The sequence below is a fragment of the Maylandia zebra genome, linkage group LG1 (genome assembly GCF_041146795.1).
Source record: "Maylandia zebra isolate NMK-2024a linkage group LG1, Mzebra_GT3a, whole genome shotgun sequence".
NCBI lineage: Eukaryota > Metazoa > Chordata > Actinopteri > Cichliformes > Cichlidae > Maylandia > Maylandia zebra.
Genome location: NC_135167.1, coordinates 21,457,454 through 21,484,049, shown reverse-complemented (window position 1 = coordinate 21,484,049; position 26,596 = coordinate 21,457,454). Strand labels below are relative to the sequence as shown.

The 26,596-nt window shown below is 40.6% G+C and overlaps 1 protein-coding gene across 9 annotated transcripts in view; it reads left to right on the top strand.

Moving 5' to 3' along the window:
* sox6 (SRY-box transcription factor 6) overlaps positions 1-26,596 on the top strand; it is a 131,870-nt gene that overhangs the window by 6,679 nt on the left and 98,595 nt on the right. For 5 of the 9 annotated variants that reach the window (XM_012917024.4, XM_023154692.3, XM_004543194.5 and 2 more), the window contains exons 2-3: positions 15,862-15,925; positions 23,943-23,993. The exons of 1 other annotated variant lie outside the window; for it this stretch is intronic. In XM_012917024.4, the coding sequence (XP_012772478.3) occupies positions 23,959-23,993 (35 nt within the window). In that variant the 5' untranslated portion in view covers positions 15,862-15,925; positions 23,943-23,958. The remainder of the gene's footprint in view (positions 1-15,861; positions 15,926-23,942; positions 23,994-26,596) is intronic. 3 more of the 9 variants (XM_076883173.1, XM_012917027.4, XM_012917026.4) reach the window with 2 other exon arrangements.

Genomic DNA, 26,596 nt, shown 5'->3' with positions numbered 1-26,596 from the left:
AAATAAAAATAAAACCTAAATATGTGTATCATCACAGGAACTGTATAATTGCACAAGTAATGTAAGTGGCCCATTTTGATCTGCATCATTCACTCTCCCACCGAATATGTTTTTCTCAAAATAATTGGACATTTTCTTTCAGTCCATAGCATAGTTGTGCATAATTAAGTTTGACTTCAAAATGCAACAGTCTAGGCTATGGTAAGTAGCCTTTGTTGATTTTTTTTTTTAAATCACCCATTAATATGTAGAATTAATTGGAAAGGCGTTGGTGGCCGCATTTCTCTGACACAGGTCTGGGACTGTAATCAGGTGGAGGAATTAGCCCGGCTCATTGTTTTTTATGAATCACATGAAGATTTGTACAGTGGCTGTGTGAAGATGGTTGCCTCTATTTCCATATCAAAGAGGAACACAGTGCAGCCGGGCAGTAATTAAAATGTGGTGGATTTTGGAGTCCCTGCGCGCACACACACACACACACACACACACACACACACACACACACACACACACACACACACACACACACACACACACACACACACACACACACACACACACACACGGGAATAGGGGCACAGGCATTAGTACACTTGCACAAACAGCATACAGACCAAGACTGAGAACTGTCAGGTTGTGCAAAAAGAGTGCAGGTGGTTGAAACTGAATTTTAAACAAACATTTGTGTCGCCCTCGTGTCTTTTTTTTTTTTTTTTTTTTTTTTTGTGCTACAGTTCGGGTATTAAAAAAAAAGTTTCTTTCTCCCTGTTTTTGTGGCAACCATTTTGTTAGCTACAGTCTGAAAGAGTCGTGCATTAATTATTATTTTGACTCACCAGCAGCTTTCACTGACTGCGGTCGTGCTACACTTTAATTTCAGCTGCAGAGGAAAAAGTGCTTATTTGTCAGCGCATGTGCTTTTAACAGATAGACAGATATATGGTCTGCATATGTGTGTGCGTGTATATTAGTGACCTTGCTCCAGCATACTGGGACTAATGAAAAAAAGAAGAAGAAGAAGAAGCTGTGATCTTTTGCCCCAAGTGATTTCTGCCCTATTAGAATTGTAGAAGCTCTGAAGACCTGAGATTGTGTCTTGTAAGTGAACAAGGGAAAAGAGATTAGTGTAATGTGGGCCTTTGCGCTGCTTACACACAAAAGCATCACAACAAGCCTTTTCCTTGTGATTCCTCCCATTGTGTGCGGATCAGGCCATCCCATGGGCAAGCTGCTGCCTTGGAGGAAGCATTAAAACACTCCATGAAAATAACTTGAGCCAGCACGGGCAGCTGTGACACCGGGGGTTTTCGTGTAAATATAATGTGAGGGAATGCCATAAAAACCTCGCTATCTAATAAGGGAGAAGCTGTGCAAATATGGCATATTGCACGTATTTGAATTTCTCATTTGTCATGAATACCCACGCTGTAAGAATGCATCAAGCAATTCAGCATTTAGGACCGAAATCATTTATACAATTTAATCAAGTATTAATGTTTTTTACAATGTTTTATGCACTCTATATTCTCAGAAGGCAGTAGTTATTTTTGTATTCAAGTTAAGCAGGTCTCCACGGTCCTTTAAAGCCGAACAATTAGGCATTATCCAATTGGTGGAGTTTAATAGCTCGGCTTGGCATCTGCCAGCTTGATCTGACATGAGATGTAAAATATGCCTCACAGTTGCATCTAAGCCAGCCAATTTGGCTTCATTATTCTATGGTGGAGCATTAACGATACCGGGAGCTATTTTTTTTGAGCACACGATTGTTTCTGTGTGCACATTTGCCTGCTCGCTTGTACATAGCATTAATGCACATATGCACATCTATATTGTTTTTTTTTTTTTACTGTGCACTGAAGCTAAGTGAAAATAATGATCAATTTTGTCGTAATCTCCAACTTGGACTCACAAAGCAGAACGCTAGCTGATATGCGCGATTTATAATGGTGTGCGCACAGTAAATGCTATAACAAAGAGCCTTTAATGTGTTATAAATGCCACCTGTAGAGTTCATTATTTTTTAAAAGGCAAGCCTTTCATAAAAACTATTTGCTATATAAAAACTCTTTGCTGCTGCTAAATTTTTAAGCTCTCCACATATTGTGTGTTGTCCCTCTTGGGTGGAAACAAACCCTGATCAAGCACTTGCATCATGGAGCAGCTACGGTGACATCTAAAACAGGCGAGGAAGTTATGGAAAAGAAAAGGATGTACTGGGCCAGAAGTCATTTTCCCAACAGCTTCTCCCGAGGAAAACGCTAATGTACAAAGCCAAAAATAAATCAAAGTGACAAAGAGGGACGGTGGGGGAATAAATGGAAAGGGTCTTGTGGCTAAAGTTCTGATGAGTTTAACCATAGCATCTCTTCTTGCCCTGGTCTTTTGTTGCCTTTCTGAACAATTTCTTTATACAGTTACTTGGATGTGTTACAAATCTGTGCTCTTAATGTGCATTATGAGAAAATGGCTTCAGCAGACTCGACCACAATCTTCTCTTGGTCTCTGTCTTTCTCCCGCTCTGGATGTCTGTCTTTGTTATCCCCTCTCTCCCACTCACTCTGTTAGTGAAGTGGGGCGGGGGGGGTGTTTAGGCACTGTTGGTAAAAAGATGAGCTAAAAGTAGATTTTCTGAGACTAAAACTCTGCACAAATAATGATGTTGGTATTCACGTCGCCCCAGACCCCTCTGACGTTGAGATTAAACTTGGTCTTCTTCAGTCCAAGAAATGGATTTTTGTCCTGACCCACAGTTGGTGAATTTTTCACAGGGAAAATGTTACATTTTCGAGGTGATTGATAACATTTAGTGTCCTTAATTTGAGTCTGCGAGTATATGTCTTTGTAGCATCAGAGAAGCAGCTGGAAATATTTTTATCCATCACTCTGACGACTTGTGCTACTATAGAACCATAACAGAAACACTAATGCTGGAAAATATGAACTTTCAGCTTAAACCAAATTTGAATTAACAACCATCTGCTTGTTCTTTTGAAGATCCATGAGTTAACATTCATACTTTAGAAACAACTGTTGGAGGCAGTGGAAACATTTTACCCACTCTTAAATTGCACAAGAAACCTCTGATTGGCTCAGCTGTACATTTATAAGCAAAGTGCAGCTCTAGCAATGAAGGCCAAAAAAAAGGCAACTCGGAGCTTGAAGAATAAAATCAGAGAGAGTACCATCTGTGACAATCTCCTGTTTCATGAATGGTACTAAAAAAAGAGAAATCTGCTGAAATGACAGAGAAAGACTGGGGTTTGGCCCGTGCAGAAAGTTTCCCATGAGCGTCTTTGAAAATCTTATGGGATAGCCACTCTGGCACACGCCACCCGCCCACATACAATATACGCACACATACAAAACACAGAGTGGTGTTTCTGCCAGGCATATGATTGTAGAAATCTCTGGGAGGAGGCCCGTGTGAAGCAAGATGATTGGCAGGTGGTGGGTAGGGACGTACAGGGATTGGACAGGAAAGAATGTCAACACTTAATCTTTTTTTCCACAAGACAGGATGGTGTGTAAAATATACAACTTAAAAAAAAATTCTGCTTTTTGCTCCATTATTGCACAATATTCAAGTTCACCTTCTACACACCACAATATGTGACTAATTTCCAGCTGCAATTTACCCTCGCTGTCAAATGTTGTTTGGAGGATTATGTTCCTGTACGTCAGCTCATACGGAGGAGGTCAGGGTGGATGGTCAGGCAACTAAAGTCTTCTGTGGTAGCTGGAGTTTGGACCCAGTGATATTCAAGTTGACGTTTCACGCTGAGATGGTCGCAGTATTTTTGCGAACCGCTAAAGAGGCTTCAGCTTTCCAAACATAGCCCTAATGCATTTGCAGCAAGCAGCTTTTTGCGTATCTGTAACCAAGTGCTTGTTTGTATTTCCTAAACATTACCGTGAAAATGCAATTATGCTTCAGTTACGAAAAAAGGATATTGCACAAACAAACCAGGAAAAGAAAACGCTCCTAAAAAGGCGAATTAAGAAGAATATATAAAAATGAAACTTGACAGCCTGTGAAAACACCACCGCTTGACTTAGGTGTATGTGTACACAGACTGTTAGACTTCAGAGGTTTCCTTGTTCAGCATAGCTACGGTTTTTTTGTGTTAGTAAGGAGAAAGGCTTTGTGTTCTTGGTTAGGGGTGGGGTAGATTAAGGAGGTACAATGTCCCTCCTCATCTTCAGCAAAGCTAAATTTATTGGTTACCATCTGCAGGGTGGAGGAGTTTGGGTTGTGGCCAGGCCAAAGAAAGGCTTCTAATTAAACAGTCATCATTATCAACTTGTGGTCAGTGATCATCATCCCCAACACTGGTTCTCCAAGATGAACATGGAATCATGAGGCTTTCCTTGAAGCCCATTCTGGACTGAGTCAGAATAGAAGAAACAGAGGAGCAAAGTGCTAGTGAGAACATTTTTTGTTTACTCTTTTGGCAGAACAAGCAGCATGAGGCCCTGTGCCATATCCACTCAGGTTTAAACAATTATCCGACATCAGAGAAACCAGTAGAGCCTCAGCGCTGGCACAACCGTCATGCTTTTGCCGGCTGTACTTCAGCCTATGGTTTCAGACATGGCCAAGTGTCACATGTAAGCAGAGCTTTCGATAATTTCAATTAGTGTAGGAGGGTGTGCCTGCAGTATCTGTATCACTGCTGCTGGAGGAGCTTTCCTTTGAGCTTGACAGCCCCTTAATATAGTATTTCATGGTTTGATGTGTGAGTGACACAGAGGCGCTCCAAGAGGATGGCAAAATGGTTTATTAGGACCTAATTAGAGCTCTGTGATTAAAGGGGAAGTGACTGTGATTAGGAGACCTGCAGATGATGTGGAAACATGGATGAATATTCAGAGGAGAAAAAACATAGTATGTATTAGCCTGTGGGTGTTTTATGTGTGTGTGTGTCTGTGTGAGAGCCTTTGTAGAATATCTAAGCACGAAAGAGTTCATGGTGCCTCAGAGCAGTCATGTTATGGTATCATCTTTACAACAGATCTCAGCAGAGGAGCTTTACAACTTAAGCTATTAGGTAAAAATGCACCAATGAATACGATACCAAAAACAGCTGATCTTCTCCTTTTTTAAAAAGAAAAAAACAAACCGAAATGTGCACACCGAGTAGCTCTCGTCTCACAAACATTGTTCAAAACAAAACACGAACAAGGGCTTTTTTATGATTTTGGTGCAGCATGTATGAGTGGACGTTCACAGCCAATTGAACTTGAAACCATAAGGAATGTTCTGCAAAGCGGGGTCTACTTTGGGAAGCTTAGAGCACTCGCAAAGAATCACACATTCTTGCGAGCTTCAGAGTATGCGCTGTTTAATCAAAGAGATACAGTGGGGCAAAAAAGTATTTAGTCAGCCACCGATTGTGCAAGTTCCCCCACTTAAAATGATGACAGAGGTCAGTAATTTGCACCAGAGGTACACTTCAACTGTGAGAGACAGAATGTGAAAAAAAAATCCATGAATCCACATGGTAGGATTTGTAAAGAATTTATTCGTAAATCAGGGTGGAAAATAAGTATTTGGTCACCTCAAACAAGGAAAATCTCTGGCTCTCACAGACCTGTAACGTCTTCTGTAAGAAGCTTTTCTGTCCCCCACTTGTTACCTGTATGAATGGCACCTGTTTGAACTCATCATCTGTATAAAAGACACCTGTCCACAGCCTCAAACAGTCAGACTCCAAACTCCGCCATGGCCAAGACCAAAGAGCTTTCGAAGGACACCAGGAAAAGTATTGTAGACCTGCACCAGACTGGGAAGAGTGAATCTACAATAGGCAAGCAGCTTGGTGTGAAAAAAATCAACTGTGGGAGCAATCATCAGAAAATGGAAGACATACAAGACCACTGATAATCTCCCTCGATCTGGGGCTCCACGCAAGATCTCATCCCGTGGGGTCAAAATGATCATGAGAACGGTGAGCAAAGATCCCAGAACCACACGGGGGGACCTGGTGAATGACCTGCAGAGAGCTGGGACCAAAGTAACAAAGGTCACCATCAGTAACACACTACAACGGCAGGGAATCAAATCCCGCAGTGCCAGACGTGTTCCGCTGCTGAAGCCAGTGCATGTCCAGGCCCGTCTGAAGTTTGCCAGAGAGCACATGGATGATACAGCAGAGGATTGGGAGAATGTCATGTGGTCAGATGAAACCAAAGTAGAACTTTTTGGTATAAACTCAACTCGTCGTGTTTGGAGGAAGAAGAATACTGAGTTGCATCCCAAGAACACCATACCTACTGTGAAGCATGGGGGTGGAAACATCATGCTATGGGGCTGTTTTTCTGCCAAGGGGACAGGACGACTGATCCGTGTTAAGGACAGAATGAATGGGGCCATGTATCGTGAGATTTTGAGCCAAAACCTCCTTCCATCAGTGAGAACTTTGAAGATGAAACGAGGCTGGGTCTTCCAACATGACAATGATCCAAAACACACCGCCCGGGCAACAAAGGAGTGGCTCCGTAAGAAGCATTTGAAAGTCCTGGAGTGGCCTAGCCAGTCTCCAGACCTCAACCCCATAGAAAATCTGTGGCGGGAGTTGAAAGTCCGTGTTGCTCGGCGACAGCCCCAAAACATCACTGCTCTCGAGAAGATCTGCATGGAGGAATGGGCCAAAATACCAGCTACTGTGTGTGCAAACCTGGTAAAGACCTATAGTAAACGTTTGACCTCTGTTATTGCCAACAAAGGTTATGTTACAAAGTATTGAGTTGTATTTTTATTATTGACCAAATACTTATTTTCCACCCTGATTTACGAATAAATTCTTTACAAATCCTACCATGTGGATTCATGGATTTTTTTTTCACATTCTGTCTCTCACAGTTGAAGTGTACCTCTGGTGCAAATTACTGACCTCTGTCATCATTTTAGGTGGGGGAACTTGCACAATCGGTGGCTGACTAAATACTTTTTTGCCCCACTGTAAATGGTCTTATTATTATTAGTCTCCATCAATGGAGAGATTAGCATTGGATTTTCTTTCTTTTCGCCTCACAAACTTCTAACTTTTTCAAATATGTGATAGCCACTGCCATTAGAAATCATTTATGGGAGTGTTCTGAGGGCAGGAGATTGTCAGCAGGGCCTTGCGATTTTACAATTTCACAACTGACTTCCTCCTTAAAATGACACTGGCTTACCTGCCTATTACTCCCTTTGATTTCTACAGTACATGCTTCTGCGCTCCGAGAGGTATTCATAATAAGCTTAAACTCCACTGGCTTCATTGCTAAAGGGTGCTTATCTCTCTACTATTCAAGAGAAAGAAGGCTAATATTTTTTCCAATTTCAACATTTTACCATTTACTCTGCCCAAAACCACGTTTGCAGGGCTGTTGTGGAGAGCAGGCATGCACACACATGTATATACTGACACGCAGACGAGCACGTGTGCCTTTACACACACTTACACACACTCTTTTTGTGGCTGTTCCTTGGAAATATTATTTTTGCAGTTCGAATATTGAAATTTTAGAGCTGTGGCTCTTTTTTTTTTTTTTAAAGATGGATGGAAGTCACGTATTTTAGCACATTTATTTATGTTATTATGTTTTATTCAGTCCACATTTAAAACTCAAATTTCTAAAGGTTTGTGAAAACCAGTCTGCAAGTGTGCTCAGCTCATTGAAATCTAGTTGCGTTTAAATGAAAAAGAATCCCGAAAAGTGTTTTTCTTTTATTAAATAGATCATACTTAGCTTGCAGCACATATTCCACGTTTGGACATGCAATTTAATATGTTTACATTCCCCTCCCTCCCCCTTCTCTGGAATGTTTAAAGTGTGCAAGCTTCAAAATGTATACTCATATATAATGTAAGGTACACTTGAAAAGTAGTTTGCGGTGAGCGGTGGCCATGGAGGACCCTCTCTCTTTTGGTTGGAGAAATGTCAGTTTTTCTTGAGAAGCAAAGTAATGAGAAGCATGTGTTAGTAGAAACTTATTTTTTTTATGCGACCCACCTGTCGCGCTTTCAACAATCAGGACTGGGCAAAGTCGAGAGAGATAATTAAAAGATGCTCTATCTCCTGCTCATTGTCCTTTTTTAGGAGCTTTGAAAAGTGCCTGGCCTGACGTTGAGGGCAGCACACAGAAGCTAACAACTCGAACAGAAAAACTAAGTCCTAATGGCTACCAGAATTTAAACACACATAATCTGCAGGTGCCAAGTGTTTGTTTGAACTACATCTTTCTCCAGCAGTTAACAGTGTGTAGTAGGTTTGTACTATGAGCCTAAGTGCTCCCCAGCCCTCTGCCTGCATGTAGCCTCAGCTTGCTGACTTTCTCAGTTTTACCACTGCTTGTGCCATGCTGTAATGGGCTCCCAGGACATGATGGGAATAACTGCCTGACAATGTTTTTCTTACCCCCCTCATTCTGCAGTAAATGTGAAAAGTGTCCAGAAGCATGGAATATATGGTACAGGTTGTGATGTCAGTTGTTATTGCTGGATATGTAAAGCAGTAAATTCTGGATTATTTTCCACAATCTGCTGTGCAGAGGGCATTATGTCACAAAGGCCACATTGTAGCTGGTTGGGTGTAGAGGAGTGGTGTCTCTCTCTCTTTCTCTCTCTCTCTTGTTCTGTGCCTTGCTTGCTTTTAGTCCAGACTGCAGCCTTACGTTATGCCCATTTCCTTTCTTTGTGCTGCAATCAATGAACAAAGGACCTATAGGATGTTTTACATAATAGGGAAAAAAAATCATGCAAGTGCGAAGAACAAATCTAACTAAGGATCTTATCCAGACTCAATTATTTTCCACGTGTAATTTGGTTATGCGCATAATCGTGTAATCGTATAATCATAAGGTGTTCATGTGTTCATGCAATTGCACAGATAGTGTGAACTAAATGGATTTTGCGTGCAATTTTTTTTTAAAGCGATAAGATTCATTGATCGCCGATAATGTATATTTCTATTTTGCTGCCGCACAACTGGAACTGACGCTGCCTTTTTATAATTCAGTGTAGAATGGAAGAGCTTCCTGTTTTTTCACTAATTAAATTTGCCACTGACATATGCTGGCAGGAACCGCTTACCTTGTTTGACTTATTTATTGCCTGACTGTAGAGGTAATTTGACCTTTCATTTCAAAGGCCCTTTTTTAATCCAGAAAAGGAGTGTTAAACTCAATTATACGAGTGATCAGTGGCTCAAACACTACATTTGTTTCCTCTGAGGGGACAAGCCAAGTGGAGCCCTGCTCTCAGTCCCCTGTCACTGACTCCTGGCCCTTCCACCCCTTCATGCCACAAGGGGGGGGAGAGGTAAATAAGGAGGAGAAAGAAATGGGGATGGGGGCAAGAGGTAGACATGAGTGAGATGAGAAAGGGAGAATGAAAAAAGGGGTGGTGGTGGGCTGGGTGGTTGCCCTACAGCTCCTGCCATGTCACTGGAGATTTGTGTCCTCCTTTTAAATCATTTCCCTCTTTAGAAGATTAAGAAGGCAGAAATATTCTCAAACTGATCATTTTTCCTCCTCCTAAATGGATTTGCATTTGCAAATGCTGTTATTAATGGTGGGTTTTAAAAACAAAGAAAGGAAAAACAACATGACCGTAAAACTGTAAATAAAAACAGAGGTTATAATGTTAATTGTTGAAATGACCGTATGGAGGCAATGAAGTCAATGCAAAGCGCGTGCCCTGATCAGATTTACTGCACGGTCGTGTACACTTAGGCTTAGTTATTTATTTACATGACCTTTAAATCTTATTCAGGTTTTAGGTATTTTTTTCTACATTAAATTAAGTGCTGTGCGTCTCCTTAGCTTTATTTCTATCATTCAGTTGGTTCAGTAACCAAAGTGTAAAGACTAAATAAGCTTTTGGAAGGTCTCTATGATGTAAAATGTTGCTTTGTATTAATAATTAATAAACAGAGTTTATTCCTTCCCAATGTTTCTTTTTTACCTGCATCATGCTGAAAAGGTGTCCCGCATGCCCTTAGTTAAAGTAGTCTATATTGTTCCGGTCTTACTACTAAAGCAGTCATTTGTCAACTTAAGCCTCCTTTTGCCAATCGAAAATGTGCGACAATAACACAAGTCATCAGTGGAAAAAACCCACAATCAAATAGTGCATCCCTGCTTCTCCTCGAACAAGGAGAACACTGAATAATTTGTGGACACCAATGCCTTGTTGTAACCTGATCATTTATGGATCAGTTGTTTCCTTTCTGGTTTAATTCACCATGTGATTGATTTTCAGTGCAGTACTGCTGGAAAATATCCACACTAAACTGTGCCTGAAATAGGGAATCATTTGAATACAGATGCATACGGCTTAGGCCTTGTCACTGGAAACCACTTGGAGCCAGGAGACAATTGCAGGTTGATTATGTTGCTTCTGACAGAAGTTGCAAGTCCTTTGTACAAGGCAGAGATATTTGCATCTAAATGCTTATTGTAGGCATCTAAACAGCATAAAGACTGATTGTAAATGCCAGCTGTTTGGCTGTACTCGGGGAATAAAAAAAGAATTTCAATAAGGAAAATTGGGATGGAAATGAGGAAGTTATTTTCAAACAGTGGAGCTGAAATCAATAAGTAGGAAATGGTGTGATGGTTGTATATTTTTATTGTGTCTGTTTGTACAATCATATGAATCTATTTACAGTTAGCACTGTATGCGGATTTTAACTAGTGGAAATACAGTATTTATATTCATATCTTTTCATAATATTGTTACTGCCAGCGGCTGTTTGCTTTTCTATCTGGAACTAGGTTGCACTGCAGGTGTGAGAAGAATTTGCTGGTTAATTTCTCAGATTTTAAATATACAGTAATTGTTAAAATATCTATTTTCTTTGGATCGTTTTTATTTTTCTTTACAGGCAGTTCAGATACAAATCATTCCACCCTTTGTTATATTTGTGTGAGTGGAAGTGTTCACATGTGTGCTATGTACTGTATGTAAGTGCAACCATATATGTGGGGGTGTGTGTGTGTGTGTCTGGTGCCCAAAGCAGAGTGATGCCCCTGCTGATTCTGCTCCTCTAGCTCTTTGTCCTGCAGCACTCAGTGTGTCTGCCTCCTCGGGAGACTGGCAGGCTTCTCTAGTGTGGCTCCACAAAGGCCCAGCCTCCTTTGAGGTGTTAAAAACTTCCATTTATGCATCTCCCTGGACAAAAAAAAAGCACCAAGCCCATTTGAGTCCAGTAGCAACACAGGCAGACATTGTGGCCACGCTTCTCTAGCACTCATTTCACAGATTCTAAAACCAGTATGTGGTGAACAGGATTTGAGGGGCTAAAGTGCCCCGCGAGGCCCAGGCGATAAGAGGGGAGAAACACCACCACGCAGTAAACTAGAAGATGGGACCTAGGAAAATAAACACATTACCTGGGAGAGAAAGAGAGAGAGAGACTTGTTTTCATGCCCCTGCCCCCCAACATACACGAAAACAAAAACTCCACACTGAATATGAAAGACAGAGAACAAAGGGGGGGTGGAAAGGAAAAAAATGGGTATTTCAGAAGTTAAGAAAAGAGGCCTAATCAGTGTGCAAAAAGACAAGGCTATTCTGTGTTGTTCTGTCTTTACAGTCTTTGGAGTAAAGAATATGTGAAAGAAAATCAAAGAGAATTGATAGGTTGCACGCCCGCATGTTTGGAGCACTGGGGACTGAATGCCGTCCACCACGGACGAAAACATTTTACTTGCTGGTCGTTTCTCTCCCTTCACCCTGCCTCAACCCAGTTGCTCAGTAAATAGACTTTTATTCTTGTTATTTGACGCCGAGGAAATGACAGATAATGTATTTGCCAAGCAGCACATGAAAGCCTTGTTCAGCCACAGCACTGTATCCGTATCAGAGCATTACTTTTAACAACCTCTGGGTAGAATAGCTGTTGCTTGAGAGCGATTTTTTTTTTCCTCCCCTAGTTTTATCTGACATTACTGCATTTCAGCTCTGTCAAAATACTGGTCACTGTTTCACACTCAACAAAGATGTTTTAACTGGAGTGACACTCTGGTTGTCATTCTTGACGCACTGGTGCGCTGGTGCTAGACATTTTGTGAGTGTCTAGTCTGCTGTAAGTTCAGCATCAGAAACGGCATCGACCCGACGTCGAAAAGGGCAAGTCTGAGAGAGACAGAGGGTAATGATAAAGAGAGAAAAGAGAGATTTGTACAGTTGTGACAGTTGTGTGGTGTGCTGGAGCATGAAACAGCTGTTGGCATGTGACCCGGCCATGTTTTCAACACCAAATTACTCAATGACATGATAGATCGCTTGCGGAAATACTCTTTGTCTTTCTGACATCACAGCGGCAGGCTTTTTATTTTTTCTGTATGAAGCGTATCACAGCTGCAGGAAGTGAATGAACTGTGCTTTAGGTGTTTCCTGACGAGTAATGTCCTCTCGTCTGTGGAGATTACGCACTGCTGTTTCATATTTTGCAGATGCTACAGTACGTACAGAATGGACTTCATGCAAGTGGATATTTAATAGACAATCGTGCTCAATTGTGTTCAATTAGTATTTCAGCCTTTTCTGAGCAATGATGTTCTTCTTTGCTTCACACCTTTGCCTTCAACACTCAACCCTCCCCTTCCTCCCATTTCCCCATTTTCCCTTGGGATAGCTGCTGTTATAGCCTCACCCCAATGCATCCCAAACTCCCCCATGCAGTCCCCAGTCTGACTGACTGTGCGGCTGCTGCATTTGCAGAGATAACCACAGTGCATCCAGGTAGGGAACAGCCTGCTGATGGCATAGATTACCTCTATTGTCAAAATAACTAACTCTGCAGAATTCCTACTTTAGTGTGTTTGGACGCAGAGGAGAGTAAGGATTTGGAACGGAGGATTGGGAGGATTTTTTTTTTTTTTAACATGTTGTAGATCTGGATGAATTCCACACAGAAGTTGAAGTAGAAGTTTTGGCTTGCTCATGCATATCCACACACGGCTACAGGAAGGCGAAATGCACATATGTGCACATATAACATGTGCATACATAGCATTACTGCAATATACAGTTAACAGAGGCACATGAAACACAAAACCTCTTTGGTATCCTCTGCTGTATATAGTTGTGGTGGTGTTTTCTATTGGTGCTGAGCCACTGTCACATGACAGTTTGAAAAAACACAGCTCTCTGTTATGGATAGGGGAAATTAAATTAAGCTTAACCCTCGCCATAAGTAAACACATGTCTCGAATTTAAAGGTTCAGTTGATTTAAAAGTGAATCTTTCTGACTTGTGGTAGTAAAACTGCGTTCCTCCACAGCACATAAGAGGCTTGACCTCAAATCCCAATTTTAGCAGTCGTGCGGTACACGCGATGTGTAACGCAGTACAAAGAGGTAGTTTCTAGTGGCAGATTTCGGTGTTAATTGGTTAACCTTGGAACTTGAACGCGTTGTGATCAGAGCAAATGCATACTCCTGACTTACAGAAAGTGTAGGATCAGGTACTGTCCTTTTGCTTCACATCAGTTGTTTGGACTCTGAAATATGTGTTTGTGTGTTGCTGGCAAAGGTCAGTGCTGGAAAAATATACCATAAATTATGGCTGTTTCTTTTCATATAAAAACTTTTAATGTAACCTAAGTGTGTGTGCATATTTTCTTGTGTGTGTGTGTGTGTGTGTGTGTGTGTGTGTGGTAGCTCTGTCAAACCGAACATGGAGAAAAGGCCACTCCTTGAAAAAAGATTTCTCTGTGCTCATGCCTTCTAATGTTAGCTACATCACTCTGTTTGGATTTTTCTACCTATGAGCGAAACCTCCAGTATTTTCATTACAATGAAGCAAAAAAACAGTCATTGTGCTTTGCTTTGAGCCTTAAATTGTTGTCCAGAAAGGTCTAATTTACTGTGCATTTTTCTTTCAAAGTAACTGTTTATTTAAAATAAACAGTTAAATGTATTGAAAGTTCATAAAACGTGGTGTGACTAATAAATTTGACGTTGAGTTTAACTAAAATTGTACATAGTAAGTCTGTGATCTTGTAATTAGGAATAGAGGGTGCCTGTTTTATGTTTCCTGCCTGTAGGTGTAATTCACAGCAGGAAAAGAGCTGTTACGTGCCTCTACAATAGGCCAGTTGACACGACTCTTATTACACCACAGGGATTGCTACACTGGCTTCATTATAATATCATTTGGGTTCACTCATTATTTGCAATTATAAATTTTTTCCCCCTCTCACACAAATAATTATCTTAAATAACCAATGAATAAAGAACTCAGCTCCCCATGTATTATTTACCCCATTGTTCTCAATTAACATCAAATTATGAATTCAAAGGTTTGTTAATATCTACTATGTGTAATTAGTAGAGCCCTCTTTTATTTAGAGGCAACAGGAATTCAGCCTGTAGTCAGATGACAAATGGAAAGAAAGACGAACTGTTTATTGAATTACCATCCATGAAATATGTGGTTTATCCAGCAGGCAGGGACGGTACTATACTGAATAGCTTCAAATATAACTTATTCCTGTGTATATGTGGGGACAAGAGTGGGTGTTTGCAGCTGGAGCATAGTACACAGCAGTGAAATAGTGAAGCAGCATTTAAAAGCCAGAAGTAGGCTTCGAAATCAGAGGTGTAATTCATATAAGGCCATAACAAGAATACCGTTTCTTGAGTTTGTCACCACTTAACTGAATTCCTCATGGATATTTTTCTGTCACATGAAACCTTACATCATTATTTATATCATAATAATCAAAAACAGGCCTTGTTATAATGTGAAAAGGATTTTTCTCTGAGGGAAATTGATTTTCGTCATGGTGGCAGCAGTACATTGCTGTATGTTACAGCTTTCCATTCAGCTGGGGTCACCTGGGTCCCCTCTCTCCCATTGTCACATCCAGCCTCAAGGCTACCACATTCAGATCTGTCTGTGACTCTTGCCTTTATCTGTCTCATTCTACTAGCCCTCCAGCCTCCCACGCAGCAGACTGTACTGTGCTCTGACAACAATGCAGCAGTAGTCAGTATATTTATCCTGTCTTGTTGATGGTGGCTTATTGGCCCCAGCAATAGAAGACTGAGGTGCTGTAGAGCAAATTAGTGACAGATCAGTTAAGCGTGACCTCAAAAAACCCTTGGCCTTGTTTAATTGGCGGTGTTGAGGCAGACTAATTGTATAAATAAGCTGGTAATGAGATCTTGGCTTATTGTTAAAAACAAGATAATGTGAGAAAATGAGCATGAATGATCTTGGAGCTTTTTCATCTCCCAAAGTATATGCTCTGATCACTGAATTGTTTTCGCTCTGTAATTATTACTTCTAAACTGTGGGTGCATTTAAGTTTGAGTTGGCTCTGACCCCTGAATCTGTGCACTTATTCTACACTAGAGTTTCTAACAGAGCTCTTAAGTTGCAGCACTTCAGCGTGATGCTGAAACTAGCTGAGCACGGCCCCTAAATAAATCATTAGCAGCCAATGCTTGATGAAAGAAAGCTACATTAAATAAAACAATTGCTGAACACGAAAACTGTTGATTAGTGGAATCTGCGGACTTGAAGACAGAATAATGAGGTAGCAGAGAAGCAGATTTTAAACATTGTCTAAGACTGATTCCTATTAGTAACAGCTGTCAAGAGTGGAGGTCAGACACTAACAAAGCTGTTTTAACTCAGCTGTGGAAACTCTGACCCTGAGCCAACAGTCAATATGGTCCCAATTTTCTTCCTCTTGTTCGGTCTGTTTGTTCTAATGTAGGTAAATAGAGCCATCTAAGACCCATGCTGATTTTATATTACAAATTGCCTTTAACTTATGCAATATTTTGCATACAAAGACACAACTTAATAGCTTTTTTCTATGTTTTTTTTTGTCTTTATTATATTGCAGGTTATTTACATGAATTCAAAATCAACCAACCAGTGATCGCTGGAAGCTGAGTCTTTCAGTTTTTGTAAGTATCAATTTGCCCCTTCAGCTGTTTCTGTCTTGCACACGTCTCAAACACCCCTGCTGTCTTTCACCCACACTGAACACCTGCATTAAATGAAGTGGACAATTGGATAGGCACAAAATGTATGCACAATTAGACAGTTATATAGGGCCAAAGTTACTGACACACCTTTCCACACTTATTTTTTTTTTCTTGCATCATATATTCCTTCAGTTAATTTTGTGGTTAGTCAGAATTTCTTATTTTTTTCACAGCTTTTTCACCACTATTGTTTTGTGCTGTTGTGTCTTACAGTCCAGTTTTGTGCGTGGGCTTTGCAGGTTTACGGTTAAATCTGGTTTTCTGCTAATGAATGAAAATATCTTAAAGACTATATGAGCTACACACACACACACCCAAACAAAACCTTTGCGTGGGTATTGCTAGTCAAAGATATAAAATCTAAAATATCATTAGCTAAAAGCAAATTCACAGTAATATTGCAGGTTTATACATTTTGTAAACATATTTATATATTTTATGTCTAAATTTAATTCTAATCTTGACAACAGTTCCTGAAATTGTACAAATATATATATAGAAGAGGTTTTAATTTCCATAAATGTCAACATTTGCACAATACTGGTTGCAGTCACTGCTGCGCCACTATGTATAACAGCCTATTTTTCTTTAACAGGGATGCAGTTTCTTCTAATTAAATTAAAATTATTGGAAATAACGTAACTTTTCTTCTGTCCGATTATAACACAATAATGCGCTGACTTACGCTCCATTAATGATTCTTGTTAACGATCTCTGAGATGTTAAAGAAGAGGGTGAGATTATGATGGATAATCCTGTAATACATATATAACAAATAAGCGCTAATCCTCAAAGTACCAAAGGGGCGCTATCATTTATACCAAAGCAGGATCAGGTCTATGTTTAAAGCACGTCAGAGTCACAGATCAAGCACTGTATAACTCTGCTTGTAAACCGAAATATCAATTTAAAACTGGTTTACGTGAAATTTTTCAAAGCAATATAGTAAGACCGTTTCTATGAAATGTGGCATTTTGCTTAAAATAACAGAAACACTACAATTCTTTTTCTGCATCAATATCATATTACTTTAACAACCTTTGTGCAGCTGCTGCTCGTGCACGTTTTCTAATAAAAATGTATCTTAGATATTAAACAAATAAAGGAGAGGAACTAAGTTTTTATTATTCTTTTCCTCCAAATGTCAGTTGGAGATATCATGGGAGTCATATTAATGTGACTGGAAAGCTCTTCAATAACAGCTTGGAAATGTCGCTATATGAATTCAAAGTTCATGGCCATTTACTATTGTTTAATCACACCATTTCACACCACGCACGTGCCTTCTGCTCAGATGAACGCGCACCTGCCTACCAGGGATCTATCTCTGTGGCTGCCTGTTAGCATTGTCGAGACAGCCAGGTTGTGCTTTGTATGGCTGTAGATCATCTAATTAATCAGTCAGCGTTATTAGAAGCTCTCAGTACTTGCAGGCACTGTTGCGATATAATAAATAGATTTAATACTAGTGGGAAATAGAATAGATATATTATGAGTATTATGTTTTGCATAATCTGGCTGGCTTAATTTACAGATTTTTCTATATATGAAAAAAATAAAAGAGTAAAACCAGCAGACGCTGGGTAAGCTTTTCAAAGGCTGGGTTAATTCAAACTGAATGTTTTTAGGACTTACATCTTGCTCTGCCTTTAAAGGAAGATCCATAATAGTCCCTTTGTTGAAATCATCAAGAAACCACTTATAGTTTTCGATCTTTACACTAGACGCACCAGCATAGCTCAAAATCTGCAAGCACAAAACGACACAAGCATCTCAGGGTACTTGTGAAAATGCTTGTACTTGGGTCTGGTAGTTAGTGAACTGATGCCTGAAGTAAAGAAATAAAGACTCCTCAGTAAAGTGCTCATGGTTAATGGTTATTGAATGCTATTAGGCACCTGTCACTATTTGTTAAAGAGGAAAATGCAACAAGACACCCATGTGGGCAAGCAGCAGTGTCATCGCACTTTTTGAGACATTAATCTGGGTCTTTATGCGATCTTAAAACCTTCGACCTACAGGTTTAATTAAGCTCAAAATACGAGCTGAAGTAATTTAGTTTGGTTGCTTATACAACGTGTTTGATTACTCTCGTGCAAAGTCGTTTAAAAAACACTTGAGGGGTATGTTAGACAATCTCTAGTACAGGTCATACACGCTCTCTGTTAAAATGCACCATTTATCCAGTAAGCCGCAGCCACGTGGTCTCACCGCTGCTGAGCCCACTATTGATGGCTAGACTGAAGGGGAGGTTGCTGGGAGCCAGTTTGTCAGAAATTAAATAAACAGCACTTCACCACAAAATGAAAATGAACAACCTTTGAATGGTTACTCTCCATCTATTATTTATCAAATGAGCCTCTTCAGTCCACTGACCCTGCAATGATTATGGTCAATATGCTGAACAGAGACTGCTTGACAAAGACTGCCTAACAAAGATTTTAATTCCATCAGCCTCAATTACTTCAGACAATCCCAGAGTGAATTTGGAAAACAAATTGCTGCACATGTCATTACCTGGCAAGAATGTGTAAAACCTGCTTAACTCTATTTATCTTCCTATACGCTGCATTTAATTAATAACTCCCACTCTGTATTGCTCGGGGATGACCTCATTTGAAGGGTCTAAACTAACTGTTGGCGATCTGATTATTCTGCTCTGATATTATTATTATTTTTATAACGTTTGACAGACTTTATTTCACTCTCGGAAGAATAAAATTCTAATATGGATTTGGCCGCCGTCCTGCCTCTCACAGTCTGTTCCCTCGCACTGTAAGACAGAGTTTCATCTAGTAGCTATTCACGTCAGAAAACAGGACCAAAGAACATGCCATTAATCTCCTTGCTACCCCAGCTGTGGAAAGTAATGCATAACTAAAAGTCCTGTAAAATGAATTAATGATTTCAACCATGAACTTTTCTCCCAAAAAGCCATGAATCGTCTCCAACTGATAATGCACCACGACCCTGGAGTGTGGAATCCCTGTTGCGTTGAGAGTAGCCAGTTAATTGATTCGCAAATTATTTAAACTTTGTGGGGCCCAGGGGAGTGCTAGGCTCTAATGACAGCCCATTTTGAAAGAGCTGAAAAACTCTTCCCAGGCAAGCCGGTATTAAGTTGTAATAGTCGGCTAACAAGTCCAAACTGAGCCCCAAGATGAGATATGTGTAAGCACTGAGCATTAAATCGAGTTAGCTGAATACTCGTTAAATTAGGATGAATCACATCCTCAATTTAAGATATAATTTTATTGCCATTTATTATGTTTTTGCAAGCATTTGTTATTTTTCCCACCTCCCCCAGTGGCTCTTTTATCTTCTCTTGCATAGCGTACAATATGAAAAGCAGTCTGTTTATGATTCACATACGAGGCGGAACATTGTTACCAGAGTCAGCTTACGAAAGCCTGTTGTCATCTGTCCATCAGTATGCCAGTCACTGTAGGACAGTGAGCCATTAACCTTCTTTTTAATGGTGAATTTAAGGTGCTCAGACCTTTACTTGAATTGGACAAGTTGAAATGTTGTCATCTGTATTTTTCCCTGTATGCTTCATAATGTGTGGCTATATTTAAAGGAAAATCAGAATGTGAGGAAAAAGTCAACAAAGCTCAATAAAACAGGTGTATTTGTGAGGTTTTTGTTGTGGCAAAGCTTTTATCTAGTTATAACTGTGTATAGCAGGCTCAGCCAGTATCATACACACTTTACGTTCCATTGATTTTAAGTTGGAGTTGTTGGATCGCTGTGTTAATATCAAGGAGCCTCTAATCTCGACCCATTAGCAAGTGCTGTCATTCAGACACACGGTGTCGGCCTGATTTAAATAAAATGAAATGAAGATAGTTGTTTCTGCTCCCTTGGCTTCACTCATTGCCATAAACATATGCTCTGTGCCCCGCTTCTTTCCATCTTATTTATGACTTTAATTTGTTGTGTGGGCTGCGCAAGAAATCAAATTTAATCCAATCCTCCCAGGGACCCTGTCATATAATAACATGGTAATTTCTGTGTATCCTTTTGAAAAATGAGGAAATTAATTCTTCCTGACATGTTCTAATTATTCCAGTGTGAACGGCGGATGGGCTCCCCTCCTCCCTACCATCCACCCACCCCCCCACCCACCCCCCAGCCCCCTAAGTGTCAGTTGCCGACGGGTGGCGAGGTGCTAATGCTGACCAGCAGCGCGTTTAATTTGAAACATGAGCAGACACCTTTCAACACACCTTCCTAATGTTGGAGTGGCTCACACAAATTAATTCACTACTCATCTGGCAGCTCTGACTGAGGTGTGTGTGTGTGTGCGCGTGTGCATGCGTGTGCACGCCTCTATGCAAGCATGTGTATGTGCATTGTATTTTAGGTGATGTAGGGAGTCACTGGGATACCATTAACATTAGTAAAGGTAACATAGGTTGTATATATGTGTCTGTCTGTGTGTGTTTGTGTGCCTGCCTCTGGGTATGGGTGTTGAGTTGACATTGAGATTGCTTGGTCTTTTTTCCCCCCTATTTGGATCTCCATCCTCTGAAACCTGTTCTACCTTTTCACATGTTTTGCTGCTCCATTGAGAGTAATGAAAGGCTTATTTAATTAGATTGTCATCATGCAGCGTTTAATGCATCACTTCAGTTTTCATGGGACACTACTAACAGAGATGCTGAAACAATAACCTCATCTTTAAGGCCAAAAAGCCTTGGCACAACCCACTTATAGGTGTTGTTGGTGCAAAGTTACACACCAAAATCAACAATAATCGCACTTAAGGACATGGAAAAAAAACATGCACAATTACAATTGTTTTGACTGCTGTGAAGACTTGGCCTATTTAAGCCCACAGGACTGTGTATGTTCAGGCTTCCTAGAGAAGAAATGTGTCTCTGCTCTAATTATGTATGGTATCAAAGCTGCGGAGACAAGAGCCCAAAAAATAAACAAAATTTGCTGAACTTTGGATTTGGGTTAAAAACCACAGAACTGTAATTGATTTGGTGTGTGTTGTCTCCGGGTCACAGAACACAGGGCTCGTAGCTGTGGCGTCATGGTCGAAGAGAAGAGAACGTGGCTTTGCGAGCTGTGGGTGGGTCCTTCTGTGACTCAGAGCAGGGAGAGGTGTCAACATGGCCGCCTGGCCCACAGGGATTAAAGTGCCTCCCCCTCCCCACACCCTGCAGGGTTAATCACTGCCATTTTGGATCCATGCAGAGGGAGCAAATACACTCTCCATCACTGTGGAACAACTGAGACACAAGCAACCAGTTAGACTGCCACTGTGGGTAGATGTACTTTATAAGCTTCTTTCCACTCAGTACAATAGAGTGTTTTGAGCTCTGGTTTACTTGTCTTAAAAGGGTTGGAGTTCCTGGATCAGCGCATGCTCTTGCTATCCATTCTCATTGGGGTTTATTTAAAGGATATACCAAATAACCTGGGATGTAGTTACTCTTTGGATCTGTGCAGCCAACTTATGTGTCTCGCTGTGCACCCCGCACTATGTGAGCCTGTTAATGACTGAAGACTGAGAGTTCTGTCTCATGCCAAGACCCACATTGCTGCTGGCGGTGCATTAAATCAGCAGTCAATTTGACTGGAAGTTTGAAATCTGGGCTAGGTTAAGGGGATGTGCCGAAGCCGTGTTAATAGCTAGCTTGTTGTCCATATGGTACTGCTTTAATAGAGCACATTTGTTGCAGATGGTGGGAGACTTGGTTAGGCAGAGGCAGCTTTTGGCAGAGGCTCATTCTTCGAAAGGGCTGCCGCACTGCTCAGACTGGGCCAGGCCAACTTAGTGATGTCTATCCTCCCTGCTTCTTTCTCACCAAAAAGCCTGCCCTTGAATTGCAGCCTAGCTTTAATTTAAAGACTTTTTTATTCTGCATTCAGACAAGAGCAAAGACAATATAACTCAGTCACTTTTTCCTTAGTTTTTCCGTTTTTTTCATTTTTCTCTCCAAACCGCACCTTTACTTCCATAGCCTAAGCTCAGTTGTTGCTGACCACAATGGGACTGCAGACAGCAGGCACAGCTGAGGAAACACAAGCATGTTGAGTAAAACAGCAAGGGTTATGGAATACAACCAACGACAAAGATAGAAACTGAGCACAGCCTTATCTATTCAATTTTCACCCCAACTATTTTTAGAAGTCAGCGGAAGGATTAAGGTGTCAGTAAAACACATAGACTCAGTGACAAGTGAAAAAAAAGACCGTGCTCTTTAATCTAATTCTCATCCTGGCTTGTTTCAGATTTCTAAACCTTTTCTGTGGTGTAGGTTTTTTTAAAAAAAACAAAAAAACTATTTATACATGTATTAGATTTTGTTTGTGTTCACTGTGCTTCACAGTGAATGCATATTTGAATTGGTAATTGTTTTAGTTTTTGTGTGCTTGCCTGCAGTCTATGTGTGCTTTTTGCACTCAGAGAAGTGAGGAGACACGCTTGATCTGCTCTGCACTGTTTGACGGTTGTTTTCTCACGTTGTCACTGGCTTGGTGTGCTCTGGCGTGGTGATGGTATTATGTGCACTGGGCCCAGCTGAGTGCAGAAAAGAGCAGAGCAGCAGCGCCCCTGGCTATGCCACTCCCGCTTCCCCAGACACCTTATTGTGAGAAAAGTCTCGGCTGAGCCCTCTGGGCCTTGTGGATCCACTGCCTTGCTAAGTGCTGGCCAGACTGAAAGGCACAGTGTCCTTGGGCTCAGCTCATTCTTTCCATTCTCTCAGAGGCTTTGTCTCATAAGCCAAGAGAGCAAGGGGAGAAAATGCCAAATTACACCCATGTCACTAAAACTTAAGGTGTTTAAGGGCTGAGATGTCATTCGCTGTAGAGTTTTGTGTTATTCATGATGATGAGGGAGTGCTATAGGAGGATAACTTCAGAAAAGAGTATTTTTCTTTCCAATGGTGTTAAAAAGTAGTGATTTTCACAACAGGAATTTCGGTATGAAGTCTTTACGGCCCTTGAATTTAAAAGATATCAAAATGAATAAAAGGACAGTGGAGAAATAAAGCGTTGAAGTGAAACGGCCTATTATAATGCCGAAAATATTTCTGCAAGATATCCTCCCCATATTTTCAGAGGCTGAAACATCTTTACTGGGCTTGTGAGATCAGAGAGACGTTTAATTTTCAACCACGGATAAAAGTTCCACTGACAAATCTGTTCCTTGACATTTCTGCCTGTTTTTCCCACTTAAAGCGAAGCACATGGAAGTCCTAATCAATTTTCAGCCAATCTTAACACAATAAAAGCACATATTATATACAGGCCAATAACACAGGATAATGGAAACCTGTTGTAAGTCAATTTTAAACATGTGTCTTCAGTATTTTTGTGGGTAAAGCTTCTGAACGACCCCTGCAAGCGGTGACATCATGACCACATCCTTTTGCCTCATTGGCGCTGCGAATCCCAGCTCGGGTACCCTTGCGGCCGGGCTCCCAGAAGCCACAGCACCCTCGCTACACATGGGCTGCAGCTGGACCACCGCTGGCTACTCTGAACAGGCTAGGGCTGCTCTGGTATCTGCGGTTACACTGCTGGATGTACATGCGTATATCTGCACACAGCAGTGGAAACAGTCTGTATAGAGATCAGTAGGCAGAGTTTATTTGATGCAAACATATCATCAGGCTCTCAGTGCAAAGCGATGTTGTATGCAAATCCACTCCCTGGATGGAAAGAGGTATAATTAATGATGTCAGATCATAAAAAGACAGGATGGGTTCTGAGTCATATTTCTGCTTTAATTAAAGACATAAGATCTCATATGAGGAAGATGTATGATCTCTGTGTTTTCTTTCTTTCCTTCCTTCTTTTCTCCCTTCCTCCTCCTCCTCCTCCTTCTTTTTCTTCTACTTCTTGTTTTTTTTTTTTTTGTTTAATTATTACTCATTTCATAGTAAAAATGGTTCTCTGTGATTTCTCCTGCCAGAACCCCACACGCTGACATGGAGGGCTTTCTTCGTAGCAGCTTTTTACTGAGGTTAGTTTCATTTCCGTTATTGCCATTTAGGATCATAGGTCGGGCATGGGTGGTAGCGGGCTAACAGGGGTTAAACTCTCTGACACATGTTAGCTTTAGACTTTGTCCCGTGTGTGCGTGCACATGTCTGTGTGTGCGCATGTGTCTGTATATTTGAACATTGTCAAACACGGATTCTGACATATTTACCCAACCTGTTTGTTATGATTGTGCTCGTGTAGTGTGTGGCTGAGTAGCATGCTCACCCGGATAGCCTTAAGTCAGACTGAAAGCACACATCAACAGCTTGAGGGACACATGAGCTGGCCTTAACCCCACCCCCACCCTCTCCCTCCTTCCTCTCTGTATCACAGCTTAAAAAAACTGCAGGTCAGGGTTTCTGTCTTTAAGCTGCATGCCTTTGTCTGACCACTTTCTCTCTCTGCCTCTCCGTCTCTCCCCTACTAACCACCCCTAATCGGGGATGTTGGGGTTACTGGGGTGAGGCAGTCGCTGGGATATTGTTCTTGTGATGTACTGTTGTTTCCTGTCGTGCTCTGTGTTTGTATTCAGCGTGACATAAAGATTTACATTTTTGTCTTTACCCTTCCTGTGATTCTAATTAAAAATTTGTGCTGTCATTACACACAGAGGAAGTAAATAAGAGAGCTTATTTACCATTGGCTCCTTTCCTAGTCAACCACCTTCTCTAGGCTCCAGCGTTGCTCCCTAATTAGGGTTGGCTCATTAAAAGCCACAGCAGCAGCATCTGCCTTTCAAAGCTGCTGTCAGCCAAACTTTACTAAAGCTAATGAATCCTCTTTGATTTCTTTTTCAAAAGGTCACTTATTTGATTAAATTAACAGCATTTTTTTCCCTCAGAACTGTTGGGGGCATTTTAAAAAGAAAGGACAATTTGATACCATTACTCTCGGTAGTCAAAATGTCCTTCAGGAATTCAATAGGAACATTTTTCATGCATTTAAATGTATTTTATTTATCTTTAGCATTCAATGAGCTCGAGTCCCACATTTATACACCTAAGAAAGAAGCAAGCTGATTTCAGAGCTTTCAGACAACTGAAATTTGGTCCAAACCTATTTTGCAAAGTCATACTATATAAGATGTTTTATTATTTTATTATATTATACAAGGGTTTAAAAAAATACATCTCTAACTGTAAACCAAAACTCACAAAAAGTGCAAATACTTACCTATATATTTTTTTATTTTTATGAATTCCTCATATAGTTTCTGTTCACTAAATAAATAAAATAAGTAATGCAAAAATGTACAGTTACTGTTTTATCTTTCAGGGCATGGAACCAATTTATCTGGTGTGGTATATCTACTATGGTTTGACAGGAGTTATTCAGGCATGCAGCATGTTAAATTTTTGAAAACATGTTGCCATTGCTCATTTCCATGGTTTTTTTTTGTCTTTTTTTTTTTTTGAGTAATGCCACAAAGTGGACGACACCATTTAACTCTCAGCACCTGTCAAAACCAATCTGCTGGAAAAATAAGTGTACTAAAGATGAACTGCATTTAATAGGATGCGGGATAAAGAAATAGTTCTTAAAGCGATCCTTACATATACCACTTTTACAAAAATTAGAAGGCAAATACTGGAACATGACCTTTGACCTTGGCTGCTTTTCAACAATTTCCTTTTGTTCTCACAGTCTAGAGAAAACACTGCGATTATTTTAAGTAAACACACTATTGCACTGCTAATCCACATCCTTCTGTCAATGTCTCTTTTAATTAAAGGAGAAGCAGCAGCAGAAAGATATCACGCACACTGGCTGGAGATTGGAGGCCTTAACAATCAGGCCAAGATTAAAGGCAGGCTTTGCTTCAGGGTTAGCCCTTTTGCTTTGATAAAGACTTGTGTCCTGGAGTGGGCTTTGGGGTGGGGGCAGGGGTGAAAAGGGAAAAAAGGATGCAAACAGGGGCGGATGGATGTGGCAGTTAGGCATTCCTCTGGTGTACAATCCCAGTATCTTTTCTCAAACAACAGAATTAGGTCAAAGGGAGCTTTCTGAACAAATTCAGACATATCTACTCCTATATGCATTTGTTATTGACTTTTTATAGTGTACTCCAAATCACCAAAGCATACCAGATGTGCCTTTCATTACTGTAATGAATCACAAGTTTGCTTTTGAGTCACACATACAGAGAGTTCTTAGCTGTAAAAGTATCCACTTTCATTTTTGACAACTGCTGCTTCCTAATGGCATCTGATACACAGCCGTCGTGAAAAATACATCAAACTCCAACAGAAAGCCCCTTATTTACCCCACAGCTCAAAGACTTTCCATTGTATGATGGCAATAATTGTGCGTTTCAAATTCTCGGTAATTGTAAAAACTAATGCAAAAAATTACAGCGCCCGATGTACACAGCGTCTTTAATGGACAATTGTTTGGGTTTTTGCATTACCGTAAGCCTCCCTCGTCGAAGAGAAGGTGCGTTTTCACCTCAGATCAATTTTTTATATGTTTATGAAAGATGTTGAACAGGTTTTTGTCTGCGTAGTCACATAGGCTGGGAAAATGAGAGCAAGTGTGAGAGAGAAAGGGGAAGGAAGAAAGACTGAATACAGACATACGAAGTGA